Genomic DNA, 20,126 nt, shown 5'->3' on the forward strand with positions numbered 1-20,126 from the left:
AAAAAAAAAAAAAAAAAAAAAAGGGTTAACAATAGTCCTAACTAAGGTCACAGTTGCTTAATCATCTAAGTAGCATACATAAGTTAAGGCTAAAAGGAGTGAGTCCTTTATCTGTGTGTAGTTTCTCTCCAAGTCTGTTAAAATTCTTACAGAGATGAAAACTGGCTCTAGGTATTATCATATACTATGAAGGTACCCTCAGTTGGGCTTATCTATTTACTTATAGGTGAGCCAGCCTGCTGGGAGAGAGGCTGAGTCTGAATAAAACCCCATCACTCATCACTACTTGTTTTTAGGGTTAGCACATAACTTTTTCTGTTCCTATAAAGTTGGTAAAAAGACATTTCATGATTTTCCTCTTAGTTTTACCATTAAGCCAAAACTTCCTGGTAAGCAAACTCTTCCTGGTAGGAAAAATAAGTTAGCCTAAAGAAAAATGGTATGACTAGGAAACCTCTCTATCAGTCCTATTACAGCTAAAATTATGTTTTTCTTAATTCTTTTAAAGTGTGTCTATACCTCAATCTTTTCCCTCTAAATTAGCAAAGGACAGGACACTTACTATACGTTGCCTTATACAGCTGATTCTGGGATATGTATCATTTGTCAGTGTTTCCACATTCAGTTCAGTCCAGGCATATCTGTTGCCAATTCTGTCCAGTTTGTGGTAGCTTCTGAAATTTTTTGGTCCAGTACCCTTAATCACAGAGGAAAGTAAAGAGTACTATGGACAGTCCTGCTAAACCTCTTTTAAAATTTCCCCTTGCACCTTAAATTCGTGTGAATTGTTACTCTAGACCATAATATACCAGGGACTGTTAAAGCAATACTTTGGAAAGATATGTCATATTTATCCCCCATTTTCATGTATCTTCTAAAATACCAATCAATGCTTTTTCCCAGGAAGGGAGAATTTAAATTGAACAGTATAGGCTTAAGATAACCTGGACGTTTTCCTCAAAACTTGAAAGATTTTAATTTTTACATAAATCAAGAAATAGAGAATTATTTTTCTGATGCCTGGAATATTTATCATAATAAACTCAACTCACGATCTGATGTGTGGGAAATCTTCTTCGATTTTGCTTCCTGTGTTTTTAAAAATTTGTAGTGCAGCTTCTGCTACTTTTTCATCATCCATTTTGAGACAAGCCAAGAGTGATTCAAATGTTTCAGCAGAATGAAAGGAGATGGGGTGTGTAAATGAGAGTACCTACAAAATGAATTGTAAAAATGATTCGTAAAACCTTTTCATCTTTACAATACAAATCCAAACTCTTATTTATTAGAAATACCACAAATCAAAGTCAATGCACAAATAATTATGCTAACAAGAAACTGAGAACACTACAACTAAAACTTAAACCTAACAGAACTGGGCTCATATAAAAAGATTGCATGACATAAAAAGTCACTTATTCCCAAAATTAAATTATATGTTAACTATACTTCTAGTCAAAATTATTTGGATTTTGATACTACAATGGGGTATTTTTGGGAGGCAGAGAATGAGGGAACAACAAAAGGGGGCATAAATAGAGAATTTAACAAAGTATCTTTTTTTTTAAAGTCATCTGTACACAGATCATGAATATATTTATGCCATTATGGGATTTAATGTGTTGATTATTTACAAAATATCTTTTAAATAAAGGTCACTAAAATAGACTAGCTAAGAACATTTTTCTTTTCTTTTCTTTTTTTTTTAAAGACAGAGTCTCATTTTGTCACCCTTGCTAGAGTGCAGGGGTGTCTTATCTCACAGCAACCTTCAACTCTTGGGCTCAAGTGATTCTTTTGCCTCAACTTTCTGAGTAGTGGGGCCTACAGGTGCCTGCCACAATGCCCGGCTATTTTTAGAGACAGGGTCTTGCTCTTGCTCAGGCTTGTCTCAAACATGTGAGCTCAAGGCAATCCACCTGCCTCAGTCTCCCAGAGTTAGAGGATTACAGGCTTGGGCCACTGCTCCCACCCTCAGGACATTTCTCAAAAACCACATCAGGGAAAGGAATAAAACACTTATCAAATATTAAAAAAAAAATCTGTAAAGTTATAATAAACCACATGATACTTAGTACAATCATGAAACAGAAAAATCAAAGCAATAATAGACCTTAGCATATATAAGAATTTAGCTTACATAAATTGTAACGAATTATAAATAAGTCAAAAGAAAATAAATAGTCTTAGGAAAACTGACCACTATTCAGAGGAAATCCAATCAGATTCCCCTAATACACAATTTTAAAATAAATTTCAAATAGATTGAGTTTAAGATTTTAAAAAAGAAAAACAATACAAACTCTCTGAGCATTATAGAATTCTTTAAGTATAAACAATGAGAATCTAATGTGCAATGCATAAATCAAGTAGCAAAATAAATATTACCTATAATGCCACATTTATTAGATTTGAAAACAATCAAATTAAGTAATATATTATTTAGAGATACATATATAGACAATAAAACTATGAAGAACAGCAATAGAAAAATAAATCCAAGATTCAGGACAACAGTATCTAGGAGATATGAAGAGAAAACAACTCAGGAATCTTCAACAATATTTTTAATACTCAATTTCAGTTAATATTCTATTTACTTTTCACAGCTTTCATTTTGTTACTATACTTCATAACTTACACAGAACACATTTTTATATGTCACAAATGTCATTAAAAAAGCAAAGAAATCATTCAAATCATTAAAAAAATTATAAGACTGAGATGTCAGTGGATATATGAATAAAGTATAAAAATAGTAAATTCACCACAGGAAAAACACCAGTGATTAACACATGGAAGATGGACCTATTAATAATTCTGCAAATTAAAACCATTTTTACTTATCAGATTTTCAAATCTTTTAAAAATTTGTATTATCCCATGTTGTGAAGATTAAGAAGTACCTTCATACACTATTGATGTGACATAGTACAATATTTCTGAAAAAGAATTTGAATACATATATCTAAGAATTTTGAAAATAATCATGCTTTTCTAGTTTAAAAATGAAATTACTAAAAACTCTTATATAGAAATATTCATCTTAGTACTGTTTATAAGAATGAAGTTGGAAAATCTAAATATCTAGCAATAGGAAAATAGTAATACTGTGTTACTCCAATAGTAACACTATTTGGTCTGAGAATTAAGCTCATGAACTCGCCACCATGAGCTTAGGTTGGTGGCACTGTATAAACAACTCAGTAAGGTTTCACAACCTTGGTATGTAAGTGTTCCCAGCTGTGTTCGTGTCAACGTGGGACAGTGTCTTCCTGAGTGGTGTTCATCATTATTGTTGCACGTTTCTGTGTGCCATCACGACAATGTTGGAACTTGAGTTAGAGCAACAAATAAACATTCATAGATTTCTTGCTAAACTTGACAAAAGTGGAAGTGAAATAAGGGACACGTTAGTGCAAGTTTATAGGGATAATGCCATGAAGAAAATGGCAGCGTACAAATAGATTAAATGTTCTTCAAAGGGGAGAGAAAACATCACTGATGAAGAGAGATCAGGGCAGACAATAACAAGCAGAACTGACAAAAATATTGCAAAAATTCATCAAACAATAAGTCAAAATCATTGGTGTACTGTGAGAAGCACAGCAGAACAAGTAAACATAGACAGACAAATAGAAAAATCTTAAATGAGTATCTTGGCAGCAAAAGGTGTGGCTTTGCATCACAACAAAGCACCAGCTCACAGGGCACTGTCTGTGAGGGAGTTTTTAACTGTGAACAAATAACTATATTGGAACACCCTCCCCCACATAACCTTATCTGGCCCCCAGTGATTTTTTTCATTACCCCCAAATAAAGGAAATATTGATAGGAAGACATTTCAGTGAGATTCAGGACATCGAGGGTAATATGATGACAACTCTGATGGCCATTCTAGAAAAAGTTCCAGAATTGCTTTCAAGGGTACTTCAAAGGTGACTGTAGTGATTTTCAGCTACAAAGAGGTATGTAGCACTTTTTTCAGGATGAGTTTGTGAACTTAACTGTTAAAATTTTACTTGAGATTATGTAAACTTAAGAAGCAAACTTTAAGAATAACAATATAAACTATGTACATTTAACAGTTAAGGCATATGATTTCAAATAGAAACATACCTTAAGCAGTTCAAGACCTGCCCTGATGGCTTGATCAGTCGGAACACCCTCATCTTCATCATCTGCTGTTCCATCTATAGATTTGTTCACTTGCTTAATAAGAGCACTGAAGTATGACAAAAAAATAAACTGTCGTTTTTCTCAACTGTTACTCAGTGGCCGTATCTAAGACAAATAATTCTATATATACCACATCCAAATCACATAAAAATTTGAAAGAGCTGGTTTTCAAACAGTAATGCAAAATAAATAATTATAATAAAATACTTTGAGATGCTTCATTTCAAAAGCAGTTACTTTCCCTTGCTGATTTAAATGAGGTGAAAATGTTACTTGATTTGCTCTCTTTTTTGTTTTTGTTTTGAGACAGACTCTCACTTTGTCACTCCCAGTACAGTGCTCTAGCATCATACCTCACAGCAACCTCTAACTTTTGAGTTTAAGTGATTCTCTTGCCTCAGCCTCCCAAGTAGGTGGAACTACAGGTACCGTCCACAATGCCCAGTTATTTTTAGAGATGGGGTCTTGCTCTAGCTCAGGCTGGTCTTGAACTTGTGAGCTCAGGCAATCTACCCACCTTGGCCTCCCAAAGTGCTGGGATTATAGACATGAGCCACTGTGCCCAGCCATTTAACTTCCTCTTTATTAAGGCTACTGATATCTTTATTATTGTCTTTTCCAAACATGGCCTGAACCGAATAAAAATGATAAGACTATTTTCTAATTATCTAAAATTCATTATTAGACCAGTAAGTGGAACAATATATACTGAAATAAAAAAGGACAAATGTCAACCTTAAGCACTGTCAAACCATTTACCAAATACCATGTGTGTCAGACAGAGCTAGAAGAGCCAGAAACAAGCAGACCAGGCTCCTAAAACGTATAAAAATAACTAGATAACATACATAGAACAACATTTCACTAGAACATTAGAAAAAGAACTACAATAGATAAAAAGGGAAACACAATGTTTTCAAATTTTCCTCTAAAAAAAACAAGCTTATGTTACTTTAAAATAAACATCTGTAATGTATTGACAATTACCTAAAATAATAATTTACACTGATTATTTGTTCTTTTTTACAAAAAACAAACACCAGATTAAACAGACATGAAACATACCAAAATACAAGAAAATTCAAGGCTTGGCGCCCATAGCTCAGTGGTTAGGGTGCTGACCACATACACTGGGTTGGCGGGTTTGAACCCAGCCTGGACCTGCTAAACAACAATAACAACAACAATAACAAAAAATAGCCAGGCACTGCAGCGGGAGCCTGTAGACCCAGTTAATTGGGAGGCTGAGGCAAGACAATCACTTAAGCCCAAGAGTTTGAGGTTGCTGTGAGCTGTGATGCCACAGCACTCTGCCACGGCACTCTACTGAGGGTGACATAGTGAGACTTTGTCTCAAAACAACAACAAAAAGAAAATTCAATTATTCAATCTTCCTTAAAATGTTTAGTAAATGTGTTTCTACAAAGATATTACATATGCTAATTTAAGATAATGCTAGGAGTCTGTTTCCCTTATACAGTCTCCTTAGGTTTATCAGCCCTCTAAAAGCTGGTATTTCTGAGAGCGTTTCTTTTTCTGCTCATTTTCCTTGATTATTCCCACATCTCCAACTACCCTAAAGTGAAATCTTTAATCTGAATTTTTTTCCTGTATTTTCAGTAACCCTAAGATTTTTTACCTAGATGCACCAAAGGAATCAAAAATAGCACATATCCAAAATTAAACTCATTGTTTTCTTCCATACTGAAGGCATAAAGGTCTCAGTCTAGTGAAGGAAGACCAAAGCAAATATAAAAAAGATCATCAGAGAACAATAGGGACTACAAAGAAAGCCATGACATGAAGTAGCGTTCTTTAGCTGAAATAACAAAGAAAGGCATTTCTGAAGCAGTACAATTCAGCTAATGAGCAAAGAACAACAGTCATAAAAAAAAAATCTCTGGGGAAAAAAAATCAACCTGAAAGACTAAAGAGAAGCAACTGAAAAATCTATTTAAAAATACTAATAGTTCAGTGAGGCGACACCAACAAAACACTCACAATTAGTGGTGCTTTTCTGTAACAGCAAAAGCCACTTACAACAAACGGGGAAATACTCATTCTACTCACAGCAACAAATCAAAATAGATAAAATAAAAATAAAAAGTTGTAATGCACAGAATCTATATGTCACTTGGTATGGGACAAAATTCAACAAGTATACATACCAAGGGTCATCTTGAAGACTAATTAATATTTGAGAACAGCCAATCAATTTTAAGAGAGGAGAGATGAAAAAACTTCCTCTATGAGTAGGGTGATTAGATTTTAACATCGGTAAAGTGGGACAACATGGCCGGGGGACAGGGCAGGGCAGGGCCTGACAACAACGCAAACTTTCATAAGCAGTTCTCGATAATCACTTCTCAGCAATTATTTGTTATTATTACAGTTTAACATTATAAAATTAACAAAAATAATATAAAACTCATATTCTGGAGAAATAGCCACATGGCAGCCGAAAACTGTATATTCCCTCTTGTTCTCCTGCCCAGTTGTGCATTCTTTCCAAAAATCGGGACTTTTTTAAAACACCACGGGACACAGGACAAATTGTTCAAAAGCAGACGTCTGGTCAACCTATCTATGAGATAAAAATCTATCAGAACCTCAGAAGACAAAAGAAGCACTAACTGCTACCTGTTACTGTTTATGTTTTAAAGTATCTTCTAGACCTCTATGACCTTCTCATTACTTAAGCCAAAAGTTTGTCTCCATCTATTCACAGAATACTTTATTTTTGAAAACATTCTCCATCTTAAATTTCAAAACATTGTAATACCCTGATCTAAATATCTGTAATTTTTCTACTGTAAGAAAATTTCCATGTTCATTTTTTTACTTCTTTCTATGCAACCTCAGTAGATAATTAATCTATTTCCACTCTCACACAAAACTCAATATTCCTTGATTTTAACAATATTGTAATGTCCAAATAAGAAGTGTTATCTTTTCTCACATCCTTCAAAAACACCTCCCTTCATTCTTTTCCAGGTATTACTATTCTTGACATCATTTGGACTTAAACCCTTATATTTCTAACCTTTGTTTGCCTTTATTCCCCATTTCCAGTAAGGCAACAATTTTTTAGGTTGTTCTTTTTTTTTTTTTGAGACAGAGCCTCAAGCTGTCCCCCTGGGTAGAGTGCTCTGGCATCACAGCTCACAGCAACCTCCAACTCCTGGGCTCAAGCGAGTCTCCTGCCTCAGCCTCCCAAGCAGCCAGGATGACAGGCACCCGCCACAACACCCGGCTATTTTTTGGTTGCAGCTGTCATTGTTGTTTGGCGGGCCTGGGCTGGATTTGAACCCGCCAACTCAGGTGTATGTGGCTGGCACCTCAGCCACTTGAGCCACAGGCGCCGGGCCAGGTTGTTCTTTTAAAACTTCGCTCAATTATGTTCTTTCCTTTCCATCCCACTACCATCTATAGACAATTACACCAACACCTTGGCAAACCAACTCTTCTTCTGCCCTCTCCACTTCAAATGAAAACTGATGGAAAAGGAGTCCAAAGTGACTACCGGGTAACCAATGTTAAGGTCTATTTGTGAAAGATTAAGGACCACAGCTATACCTGATGCCCTCCCTAAGAAAACATCACCAAAAGGGCTTCACTGAGTACAAGACGAAAAATCATTAGTAATATTTAATGACTAATAAATCAATATGCTATATATACACACTGAAAACATTTTCAGTTCTCAAATATCTGTGAAAATACATTACATGTTCCTTTATAACAGATTTACCTAGTTCTTTTTTTTCTTGAGGGCATAACAAAAATACATTTATATTATCTAACCTATACAAGCTAACAAAAAAGAGGAGTCAGTCCTTGGTGTACTCCTAACAGATAAAACTTAGATTTAGACTGACAATTTCTCACATCTGAACCAATACTTAAAATTAAAATAAATTATAAAAACTACATAAAGATACACACAGATAAGTGGATGTACATATACATAATACACACACATATAGATATATATAGATGAGTACACATGAAAATATACACACAAGTAGCTATACTCAGCAGGTATAATAATTGATCCCCTGAATGTGTAAACATATAAGAAGTAACGAGAACTTCATTATTTTTAATATACAAATACCTGATAGACTCAGTATCTATGTGTACAGGTGCTATTCTTTCCAAGAGAAACTTGATCATTTCCAGGAAAGGATTTGTTGGCTGTTTGGGGTTGCCCAACTTCTTAGTTATTTCACGCTGTAATGCAGATTTTTAAAATATTATAATAATATGTTTAAAAAGATCATCATACTGAAATATTCAAAATCTATAATAATAAAAACCATGCAGTCCTGATGCTAGAATAAACAAGTAAGTATAATCTGAGTTAAGTCCAGAAAAAAATACTAGATTAGGAATTTAGCATATGGGAAAGGTAACATTCAAGAAAAAAATACTAGATTAAGAATTTAGCATATGGGAAAGGTTAACTATTCAAGTAAATAGAAAAAAGGCAGATTATTCAATCTACTGTACTGAAATTAGATTATTCAATCTAATGTACTGGACATTTGGAATAAAAACAAAAGTTACGCCTTTATTTCATACCTTATATCAAAAATATTTGAAAAGAATAAAAATACTGAAGAACAAAATTAAAACATTAATAAACACTAACAAAAGTAAATATTTTCATTGACTTGCAAGAGAATAGGATTTTATAAGCAGGACACCATAAGCAAAAACCGTGAAAAGAATACTGACAGACTCAGCTAGATGAAAATATAAACTATAGTAGCCAAATGACATAAACAAAATGAAAGGAAAAACTACAAGTGAGGGAAAATTATATGCAACCTAACAGACAACACTATTATGACAAACTAATAAATCAATAAGATAAAAACAAATACGATTTTATAAAAACAGGTCACCTTATAAGCATACAACTTACAAAAGAAATATGAATGGTCAATAAACCAAAAGAGGAAAAAAATGGTCAGATAACTAGCAAACAATAAATACGAATCCTTCAAAATAACTCTTGTTTTTATTTGGTTTTTGTTTCCAGCAATGATCCTGGCCAATACTGTTACGTGTTAGAAAATGATCACTATTGTTAACATAAGACTAATTCAGTTCTGGAGAACAATTTGCCAATACATATTAAAGGTTTTATTTATTTTTTTGAGACAGTGTCTCACTATGTCACCCTCAGTAGAGTGCCATAGCGTCACAGCTCACAACAACCTCAAACTCTTGGGCTTAAGCAATTCTCTTGCCTCAGTCTCCCAAGTAGCTGGGACTGCAGGGACCCGCCACAACACCCGGCTATTTTCTTGTTGCAGCTGTCACTGTTTAGCAGGCCCGGGCCAGGTTCGAACCTGCTTGCCTGGGTGTATGTAGCTGGCACTTTAACCACTTAGCTATAGGTGCCGAGCCCATATTAAAGGTTCTAAAAATGGAATTTTAACCTTTGCAATTGTAATTCTTGAAATATATCCTAAAACAAAGAATCAAGATGTTTAGCTATCAAGATACTAATTATACTGCTCTTTGTGTTAATAAAAAAGTGAGAAAAAACCCTCTGCATATAATGTAATGTGCTACTCCAGAAACTGTGTGTATATTCAATGGTATGCTATGTAGTTATTAACTATAAAAAGATTAATGAAAATTAAGTAAAATGTTCAAAACTAAGTTATATAATCTGATTTCAGAAGGATACATACATATATATATAATCAGACTATTAATAGCAATTGTTTTATAAAGAGATTATAGTTTACTTGTACTGTTATTTCTATGATATCTTCTAAATTCCGCATAATGAATAAAGTTACTTTTAATATAAGTAGGGGACAAAAAAAAGCCAGATTTGAGGATTTTTTCAAATATTAGCTCTTTTAATTTCTCCCCTTACCACACAACCTTCAGCCTGCTTGCAGGAGCATGTTGGACTAACTAGTACTTCTAACTGTTTTCTTATTTTCTCATCATCTTCCAACACCTGTGTGAATTTCTTCATGAAATCTTGAGCCTTACCAGGATCCGGCAAATTTCCTTAAAATAAATTAAAAACCAATTAAAATTTAAAAAATTCTCAATAAAAGATTAAAATATTTTTAATATTACTTTAATAATCCTTACCTATAAATTGTTTAGTTTAACAAAATAAAATGTGAAAACAACTCCATTAGTTAATTTTCACAAATAAAAATATGCTCTCCAGAAATCAAAACAAGATCACTGTGAAGAGACATCTATACAGGGAAAAAGACTGAACTGGATATTTCTAAAAAACTCCTTGTGACACTGAAAAGCATTAAAGGTCAACCTGAATAATACCAATTTTATTACTGTCCCCTTGAGCTTGTCGCGTACATTTTTCTCTTATAATTCACAGAAAGAAATTAATCAGTAAGTTTTCCCTTTAAGAAACTATTTTCTTGTATTTCTTTGTTTTTTGTTAAACCAACCAGAAATAATTCACATACATACACATGCATGTACACACAAACATACTAAGCAACATATTCCAGGGGTTACTACGGGGGTATGTCATTACTACATGAAAAAGGATGAGTCTTTGAATTAAAAATGATTTTTATACTGTTCTAATGTGTTTATGTAACAAAACACTTATGAGAACTAACAAAATGTTGATCCTAGTATCTTTTTTCTGGCAACTTAACTGTTATAGAGAACCAGACTAGGATAGCTCTAACAACAGCAATTATAATACAGAAGTATAAAAAATGTACTAGGAATTCAACTGAATCTTAAAATATGATACAGTATACATGCTGTCTTTAAGTTCACACACAACTCTGAAATGTTCTGTTTTGGCAAGAATGATTGTAGTAAGAATCCATTAATACATTAAATACTTCCTTACATACTATAGCATTTTCCATGTTTCTATCATACAAAAAAGTCAACTGCAAAGAAAAAGAACCACATTACAGTACAATAAATAAACATGATCTCTTACAGAAGATGAACTAAATGTATACACAATAAGCAACTGAGGGCAAGCTGGGAAAAAACTGCCAATGCAGCACTTTGCAATCTGTGTTCTAAAGATCACTAGCATTGTGTTCAGGAAAATGCACTGTTTTCACATAATTTTGGAAAACACCACTTTCCAGCCCCTTCACAATATACAGGCATTCTCATTAAAGGCTAAAATAAGACTATCTGAGAAAGCAAAAGGGTGGGGACAGAAAAAGAAGGGAGGGAGAAAACAAAAAGGAACCTTTATTCAGCATTCTATAAAAATATAAGACCATGAAACATCTTTCTCACAATATTGTTAACACCTGCAGAATACTACCATTCCTCAGAAAAGAATCTGGGAAATACTGTACTTGCTGGAAGAAAATGAATTGGGGGGCGGGGGGGTTAGAATATAAAGAACGATTTCCTGTGGGGTAAATCCATGGGGGATAGTATCCACGGCCAAACTACTGAGGAAATAGTTATAAAAAATCAATAGCCCAAAACAACTTGCTATAGCAAGTTATCTTAGAAAACTAAAAATTAGTTTACCTGGGACTGAAAGGTATTTTGGTTTTAAAGCTATACTCTTAATATAAAACTCTCATCACTTAATCAAAAATCCAGTGAGTTAGGTTTACTATAACCATCAGAGTCTTAACACTATTTCCATACACATCTTGGAATATTTAGTATCTCAGATCCATCTTAAAATCTCTTCATTTTAAGTTCAGTAGAAGCATTCCTCCAGGTATTCCTGATTCTCCCTCTATCCTTATGCAATACACAGTGACGTGTGAGATGAAAGGAAAAACAAACCACCTGCAAAACAGCTACTTTTTTGAGCTTTAAATCAGTGACACCTCTCCATAACAAAATAAGACAAAAATAAAAAAAACAGTCAACTACTTTACTCCTGTACTCAACAAAGGAGATAGGAAGATACAAGTATGTATTAGTATTTACTGTTCAATGCAATTAAATAATATTTTTATTTCACACAACTTAAATCAAAAAAGCAAGTTAATGTATTTTTGCAAAGCTGTTATGTGGTTATTGGGTATACCCTTTACTCTAATTTGGCTCAAAGTGAAATTAGCTTCAAACAGATTCACATTAGAGTAAGCAATACCAAAGCACAGATTTAGTTTTTACAGTAAGCTTATATAATGATTTAAATAAATTCTCAAAACCAAATTTACACTTGCTAATATAAGACACTGAAGAAAATTTAAGATTCCTATGTTGTCATAGTCTATTATGACACTGATAAATCACTTTTAATTATAATAGCTATAATTAGATCTTAAATTTTTATTATATAGATTTAAAATAACTTACTTGTAATAACCATCACTTTTGAAAATATGGCCTTGACACTGGCATCTGTCTGTAAATCACACAAAAAAATTCAAAATTAAAATTCGCTTATAAGAATAAAAATTTTCATCACACTCTCAGATAATTAAGAAAGCATAATCTACTAATTCTAGAGACTCTTGCCATTACCACCTGTATCTTTGTTTGGCTGTTTTTAAACTCTAGATCAGTGGTTCTCGACTGGTTCTCAACCTGTGGGTTGCAACCCCTTTGTAACAATGAAAATACATCCTGCATATCAGATATTTACATTACGATTCATAACAGTAGCAAAATTACAGTTATGAAATAGCAACAAAAATAATTTTATCGTTGTGGGTCACCACAACATGAGGAACTGTAATAAAGGGTTGCAGCATTAGGAAGGTTAAGAACCACTGCTCAAGATGAACCAAACAGGAAGTGAACATAGACTGATTCTCCACTGTTGTCACCTCTTGCCTTAGTGTTTTGTCGGCCCCCAAACACAAAACAGACTGCTGCACTATATTTTGGGATAGGTAGATATTAGGTCTTTTACTGCAGAATTAACAGGGAGACTAAGCTTAGAAAAGGTACAAAATACCTAGGAAATGTTGGCTTTCAAGTTTTTAGTCTTATTTGAAATAAAAAGTTGACACAGGTCTAAAACTCTGACTTGAGGTATTCCTAAAATTTTAGGCCTTACAATTACAAGACACAGTCATAAAGCTATGGGCAAGACTCTGGAGAAAGACAATTAAAAAAATGCCACTGACAGGTATAAAAGGTATCTAAGAGTGCTAGATACAGGTTGTGTCAGGGTAGCATTATTTCAGTGAATGAACACGGTCCTTGCATTGCACTGCATATAATACATTCGTGTACAACTGCATGTAAAGTTCCATGTACAAAAGATGTTTCTCAGAATGGTGATTATTTGCTGAATCATGGTAGTGTTGTTTTAAAGAAGAAAAATGGAAGGATGTCACTGAGCAAGTCTGTTTAAAATACCGAGGTAGATAAACACTGAAGTGAAGGCAATGAATTAAATAACAAACCATCCCTACAGAGAACAATCTTACTAAGAGGAAGGCAAAGGATAATGAAGCACAAGAATTAAATCCCAAATATTTGGAATGTGGGCTGTCAAGAAGGGGATCCATCCTAATTAGCACAGTGGTTAATAAAATTTCAGAAATAAAAACAAAGCAGCAGCTAACCCACATGGCAAAGAAATAGCATCAACAAAGTGTAATACTGGAAATTAAAAACTCACTTTTAAGTAACACTGAGCATATCAGTTCAGTTAAATAAAGTAGAAAAAAGAATTTTGTTTCTAAGCTAAGAATTATAAAGTGACTTAACCAGGTTGAAAAATGAAGGAAAAAAATATGTAACTAATTCTAAGTATCTGTTTTCCTAGTAAAATAGAAAGAAATATAAGCACCTTAAAGTTAATCACAGCTTTCTATTTTTCTAACTATAACTCTATAATGCCTTCTATAACTTTTAGTATGAAGTAACTCTTAAAATAATTAGAAAAAACTATTAATTCTTCTCACATTAGAATTCCAATTAGGGGTACTATTCTCCTCCATTCTGTTTTCTTTTAAATCCTATCACACACGAATGAGAATTCTCTCTTTAACGTGGATAAGTTGGTAATTATTTTAAGACAAGCAAGAGAAAATTCTACAAGGTAGAAGGTAATGAAATGCCCTATCAGAACTAAAACTGTATTTTGTGATTTCATGACTTTCTTGATTTTCACAACTGAGTGGCAAAGTGATAAGATCTTTCTAAGTTTTTATCAATAGGCAAAAGGAAGAAGTTCCAACAAATACATAAATTTTAAAGGAACAGTAAAAGTCAAAAACAGTTATATCTGATTACAATCTCTTCTTCAACATACAGTATACACACTTAACATACTATTTGGCTGCTATTATAACTTCAACAATACCTATAATCAGTAATAATTTTATAAACATATGTCTTATACTTTGTTTTTAATGTCTTATACTTTTAATTAACACTTTTATATCTTTGCCCAAAGGAAGTATGTTAATATAGCTCTAGGTAGCAAACAGAGGCACTTTATCCAGAGATTGTTGAGTGAAACACATTAATTTACTGCATTATCACACTAACTGAAACAAACTAATGTAAATGGGGTTAAGAGAAAGGAAACAACAGAATCACTAAATTAGTTTTAAGTCATTTATTTGAAGAGAAAACATATTCTGAGGTTCAGTAATCCCTATAATCCTAGCACTTCAGGGAGCCCAGGTGGGAGGATCACTTGAACTCTGGAGTTCAAGATCAACCTGAGCAAAAGTGAGGCCCTGTCTGTACTAAAAATAGAAAAGATTAGCCAGGCATTGTGGTGGGCACCTGTAGTCCCTCCCAGCTATGTGGGAGGCTGAGGCAGAAAAATTCTTGAACCTGTGAGTTTCAGGTTGGTGTGAGCTAGGCTGATGCTACAGCACTGTAACCTGGGCAAAAGATTCTGCCTCAAAAACAAAACAAAACATGGAAGTATTCAGACCTGCATTATACACTGACCAGCACAATAGACACACCAGTATAAAACTATCCAAATGCTAAAGTTTAGAACCCAGGTACCACAATGGTTCAGAACTTAAAACAAAGCAGTCAAGTTCTACTCAACAGGATAAACAGATCAATTCTCTCAATAAATGCAAATGAACTGAACTCCCCTCTCAAGAGACAAAGGCTGGCTGAATGGCTAAAAAAAAGTACAAGCCAAGTATACTTGTCTCCACAATACACATCTAATCAGCAAGGACTCATTCAGATTCAAGGTGGAAGGATGGAAAACAATACTCCATGCAAATGCAAACCAAAAGGAAGTTGGTATAACCATTCTCATATCAGATAACATAGACTTCAAGACAACTAAAGTGAAGAAAGACAAAGGTCATTACATAATGGTAAAGGGGACAATTTAATAACAATTGTAAATATTTATGCATCTAACACAGGTGCACCCAGATATATAAGGCAAACCATACTAGATCTAAACAAAGTGATAAATAACATCCTAATACCTGAGGACTTCAACACCCCACCAACAGAACTGGACACATCCTCCAAGTAGAATATAAGAAACATAGGATTTAAAGTAGCTAACAGACATTTACAGAATATTCTACCCTGTAACTACCAAATATACATTCTTCTAACCAGCATACAGAACATGCTCCAAGACTGATCACATCTTAGGCCACAAAACACGACACAACAAATAAAAAAAAAAAAAAATTACCAGTTATCTTCTCAGACCACCGTGGAATAAAATTAAAAATCAACTCTAACAGAAACAATTCTACACAAAGTCACAAATTAAACAACCTACTGCTGAATGATTATTGGGTCAAGGAGGAAATGAGAATAAAAATCATGAGATTCTTCAAACTAAAAGACAAAAGGAACACAAGTTGCCAAAATCTGAGGGATTCAGCAAAGGCAGTCCTAAGAGGAAAATTTACAGCCTTAAATTTCTATGTCGATCTTATCCAGTAAGATCACAAATTGATAATCTAATTAATCTTCTCATGGAATGAGAAAAGAACAAACCAATCCCAAACCCAGCAGAAGAAATGAAATAACTAAGGTGAGAGCAGAACTAAATTAAATCTATAACAAAAGAATTATACAGAAGATTAATAAAACAAAAAATTGGTTCCTTAAAAACAAACTTTAAAATCAACAGACCTCTTATTAATCAAAAACAGAAAAGGAGAAACTTCTAATAAGGTCAATCAGGAAAGAAAAAAGAGGCTCCACGCCCGTAGCACAGTGGTTATGGCGCCAGCCACATACACCAAAGTTAGTGGGTTCAAACCCGGCTTAGGCCAGCTAACCAACAATTCGAGTGCTGTGGTAGGTGCCTGCAAGCTCAGCTACTTGGGAGGCTGAGCCAAGAGAATCACTTGAGCCCAAGAGTTTGAGGTTGCGGTGAGCTGTGATGCCACAGTTCTCTATCATGGGCAACATAGTGAGACTCTGTCTAAGAAAAAAAAAAAAAATGAAAAGAAAAGGAAAAGGAGATATTATCACTGGTACCATGGAAATACAAAATATCACCTCTGAATACTATAAAAACTTCTATGCACATAAACTGAAAAACACTGAGGAAATGAACAAATTTTGGAAACAAACAACCTCCTTGGGGTCAATCAGGAAAAAAAAACAGAACTCTCTGACAGATCCGTATCAGATAAGGAAATTGAAGCAGCAATAAAAAAAATCTTCCAATGAAAAAGAGTCCTGAACCAGATGGCTTCACAGACAAATTTTACCAGACCTACAAAGAGGAACTACTACCTAAACTACAGAAATTATTTCATTACACTGAGAAAGAAGGAATGCTCTCCTACTCATTTTACAAACCCAGGATCCCTTTGACACCAAAGTCAGAAAAGGATACAACAAAAAGAGAAAACTACAGACCAATATCCCTTATGAACACAGATGCAAAAATTCTCAATAAAATTCTAACAAATTAAGTTCATCATAACATTTAAAAAAAAAAAAATCCACCAGGACCAAGAAGGTTTCATCCCAGGGATGCAAATTTAGCACAACATACACAAATCTAGAAATGTGACTCACCACATAAAACGCAAAAACAAAGACCATACAATTAACTCAATAGACACAGAGGAAAAAAAATTGATAAAATTTAGCACCCCTTATGAAAAGACTTCTTAACAAAATAGTCATAGATGGAACATGCCTCAAAATTATAACACCACATATAGAAAATCCACAGCCAACATCATACTGCACTGGGAAAAACTGAAAGCATTCCTGCTTAGATCTGAAACTGAACAAGGTCGCCCACTGTGACCACTTCTACTCAGAATAGAGCTAAAAGTCCTAGGTAGAACAATCAAACAAGAAAAGGAAATCAAGTGTATCCAAATGGGGACAGAAGAGGTCAAGCTATTACTCTTTGTTGACAATATGATCTTAGGTTTGCAAAACCCCAAATATTCTGCCAAGAGACTCCTGGAAGTGATAACTACAGCAGAGTCTCAGGATACCTAATCAATGTACACAAAATGAGTAGCATTCCCGCATTCCTATACACCAACAAAAGTCAAGCTGACAATCAAATCAAAGACTCAATATCTTTCACAACAGCAACACAAAAAATAAAATACCTAAGAATATATTTAACCAAGGAAGTAAAAAGACCTCTATAGGGAGAACTGTAAGTCACTGAGGAAGGAAAATGCAGAATATGTAAACAAATGGAAAAATAGATCATGTTCATGGATTGTCAGAATTAACATTGTCAAAGTATCTTTACTACCCAAAGTGATTTACAAATTGAATCCAATACTCATTAAAATACCAATGTCATTTTTTGCAGAACTATAAAAAATAATTTCTGTTGCTTTGCGTAGAACTGGAAAAGAGCCTGAATAGCTAAAGCAAGCTTAAGCAAAAGTAACAATCAAAAGGAATCACTTTACCAGACTTCAAGCTATACTATAAGGCTACTGTAACCAGAACAGCATGGTACCAGCACAAAAACAGAGGCACAGACCAATGGATCAGAACAGATATAAAACTATTCTCATATTGCCATCTGATCTTTGACAAAGTAGACAATAACATACACTGAGGAAAAGAGTTCCTGTTCAATAAAAGATGCTGGAAAAACTGGGTAGCTACATACATGTATAAGACTGAAACAGGACTTGTATATCTCATTGCTCACAAAACAAATTCAAGATGGATAACAGACTTAAATCTAAGGCATGAAACTAAGAATTCCAGAAGAAAATGTTGGGAAAGCTCTTATAGATATTGGCCTAGGCAAAGAATTTATGCAGACAACCTCCAAAGGCAATCACAGCAACAACAAAACTTAAGAAATGGGACTTGATTAAATTTAGAAGCTTTCTACATAGCCAAGGAAACCATCAACAGAGTTAATAGCCAACCTACAAAATAGAAGAAAATATCTGCATGCTGAATGAAGAGGTAATAACCAGAATCTATAAAGAACTCAAGCAAATCAGCAAGAAAAAATAACTAAACAACCCCACAAAAAAGTGGGCAAAAGACATGAAGAGTAGGCTCGGCGCCTATGGCTCAACTGGCTAAGGCGCCAGCCACGTACACCTAAGGTGGCGGGTTCGAATCCCCAGCCTGGACCCGCCAAACAACAATGACGCTGCAACCAAAAAATAGCCGGGCGTTGTGGCAGGTGCCTGTGGTCCCAGCTACTTGGGAGGCGGAGACAGGAGACTCGCTTGAGCCCAGGAGTTGGAGGTTGCTGTGAGCTGTAATGCCACGGCACTCTACCCAGGGGGACAGCTTGAGGCTCTGTCTCAAAAAAAAAAGACATGAAGAGTAGTTTCTTAAAAGAAGACAGAAAAAAATGGCCAATGAACAAATGAAAAAATACTCAGCATTTCTAATCATCAGGAAAATGCAAATACCACAATAAAGTATCACCTAACTTCAGTAAGAATGTCTTTTAACAAAAAAAATCCCAAAACAACAGAAAGAAGGAAACATTTATAAACTGTTGGTGGGACTACAAAACTAGCACAGCTTATATAAAAAAATAGTTACCCCAAAGAACTAAAAGTAGGCCTACCATTTGATCCAGCAATCCCACTACTGGTATTTACCCAAAGAAAAAAATGTCACTTTATCAAAAAGACACCTGCACTTGAATGTTTATTGCAGCACAATTCACAATCACTCAAGTGCCAAGCCAAGTGCCCATCAATATGTGAGTAGATTAGTAAAATGTAGTATATGTATAGCAAAAAGTACTCCTTAGCAATAAAGGAAAAAACACGAACTAATATCTTTTGTAACAACCTGTATAGAAAAGGAGACTATCCTTCTAAGTGAAGTTTCACAAGAATGGAAAAGCAAACACCACACATACTACTGAACTGGAAGTAATCGATCAATATTCATGGACACATTTGGTAGTAAAATTCAATGGAAATCAAGCACTTGGGAGGGGATGGGGGAGGGGTAAAATCACATCCAACAAGTATAATGACCATTATCCAGGTGAAGGGCACCTGGCTTAAAACTTTGGCTCAAGACTGTAAAAAAGCAACTCATGTAACCAAACATTTGTACCCCCATAATATTTTGAAATATAAAAGCAAAAAAGTAACTTAATAAAACAAATACAAAAAGATTGTTGTTACCCTATAAAACAACATACTACTAGAATATAAGCTTCAATTAGCCAAACAAATGGTATAAAAGGCCTTATTATAATTTGAAAGTTTAAAAAAAAAGAGGGTCACTACAAACCACTCAAACAAATGGTATTATTATTTTTATGGCAAGTGAACAATTTATGCCTAAGGAAACAGAAAATTTTCTCCCCTTATGAACTAATACTGTTCTATTGATGCCTGCCTTAGGAACATGAGCTACAAGGTGTATGTGTTGGGAGGGTGCTTGAGGGGATCACTATAGACTGAAAAAGAGATAGAGTAATACATGCACTATGTTGTTTTCCCCAAATACAATTTAGAATGAACAGACACTGCTTTTTAGATGAATTATGTCTTTTATAGACCTACCTGTAGCTTTTTCAATTGAAAAAAAAAAAA

The 20,126-nt window shown here is 34.2% G+C and overlaps 1 protein-coding gene across 8 annotated transcripts in view; it reads right to left on the minus strand.

The window, feature by feature from the left end:
• PDS5B (PDS5 cohesin associated factor B) overlaps positions 1-20,126 on the minus strand; it is a 184,207-nt gene that overhangs the window by 57,591 nt on the left and 106,490 nt on the right. For 6 of the 8 annotated variants that reach the window (XM_023519272.1, XM_023519271.1, XM_023519270.1 and 3 more), the window contains 5 exons: positions 12,496-12,544; positions 10,079-10,218; positions 8,297-8,412; positions 4,120-4,225; positions 1,053-1,213 (listed from right to left, as the gene is read on the minus strand). In XM_023519272.1, the coding sequence (XP_023375040.1) occupies positions 1,053-1,213; positions 4,120-4,225; positions 8,297-8,412; positions 10,079-10,218; positions 12,496-12,544 (572 nt within the window). Of the gene's footprint in view, positions 1-434; positions 698-1,052; positions 1,214-4,119; positions 4,226-8,296; positions 8,413-10,078; positions 10,219-12,495; positions 12,545-20,126 lie in introns of those variants that run through there. The other 2 variants (XR_002775804.1, XM_023519273.1) reach the window with 2 other exon arrangements.

The sequence above is a fragment of the Otolemur garnettii genome, unplaced genomic scaffold (genome assembly GCF_000181295.1).
Source record: "Otolemur garnettii isolate 467f Iridium unplaced genomic scaffold, OtoGar3 scaffold00167, whole genome shotgun sequence".
In the NCBI taxonomy this organism is placed as follows: Eukaryota; Metazoa; Chordata; class Mammalia; order Primates; family Galagidae; genus Otolemur; species Otolemur garnettii.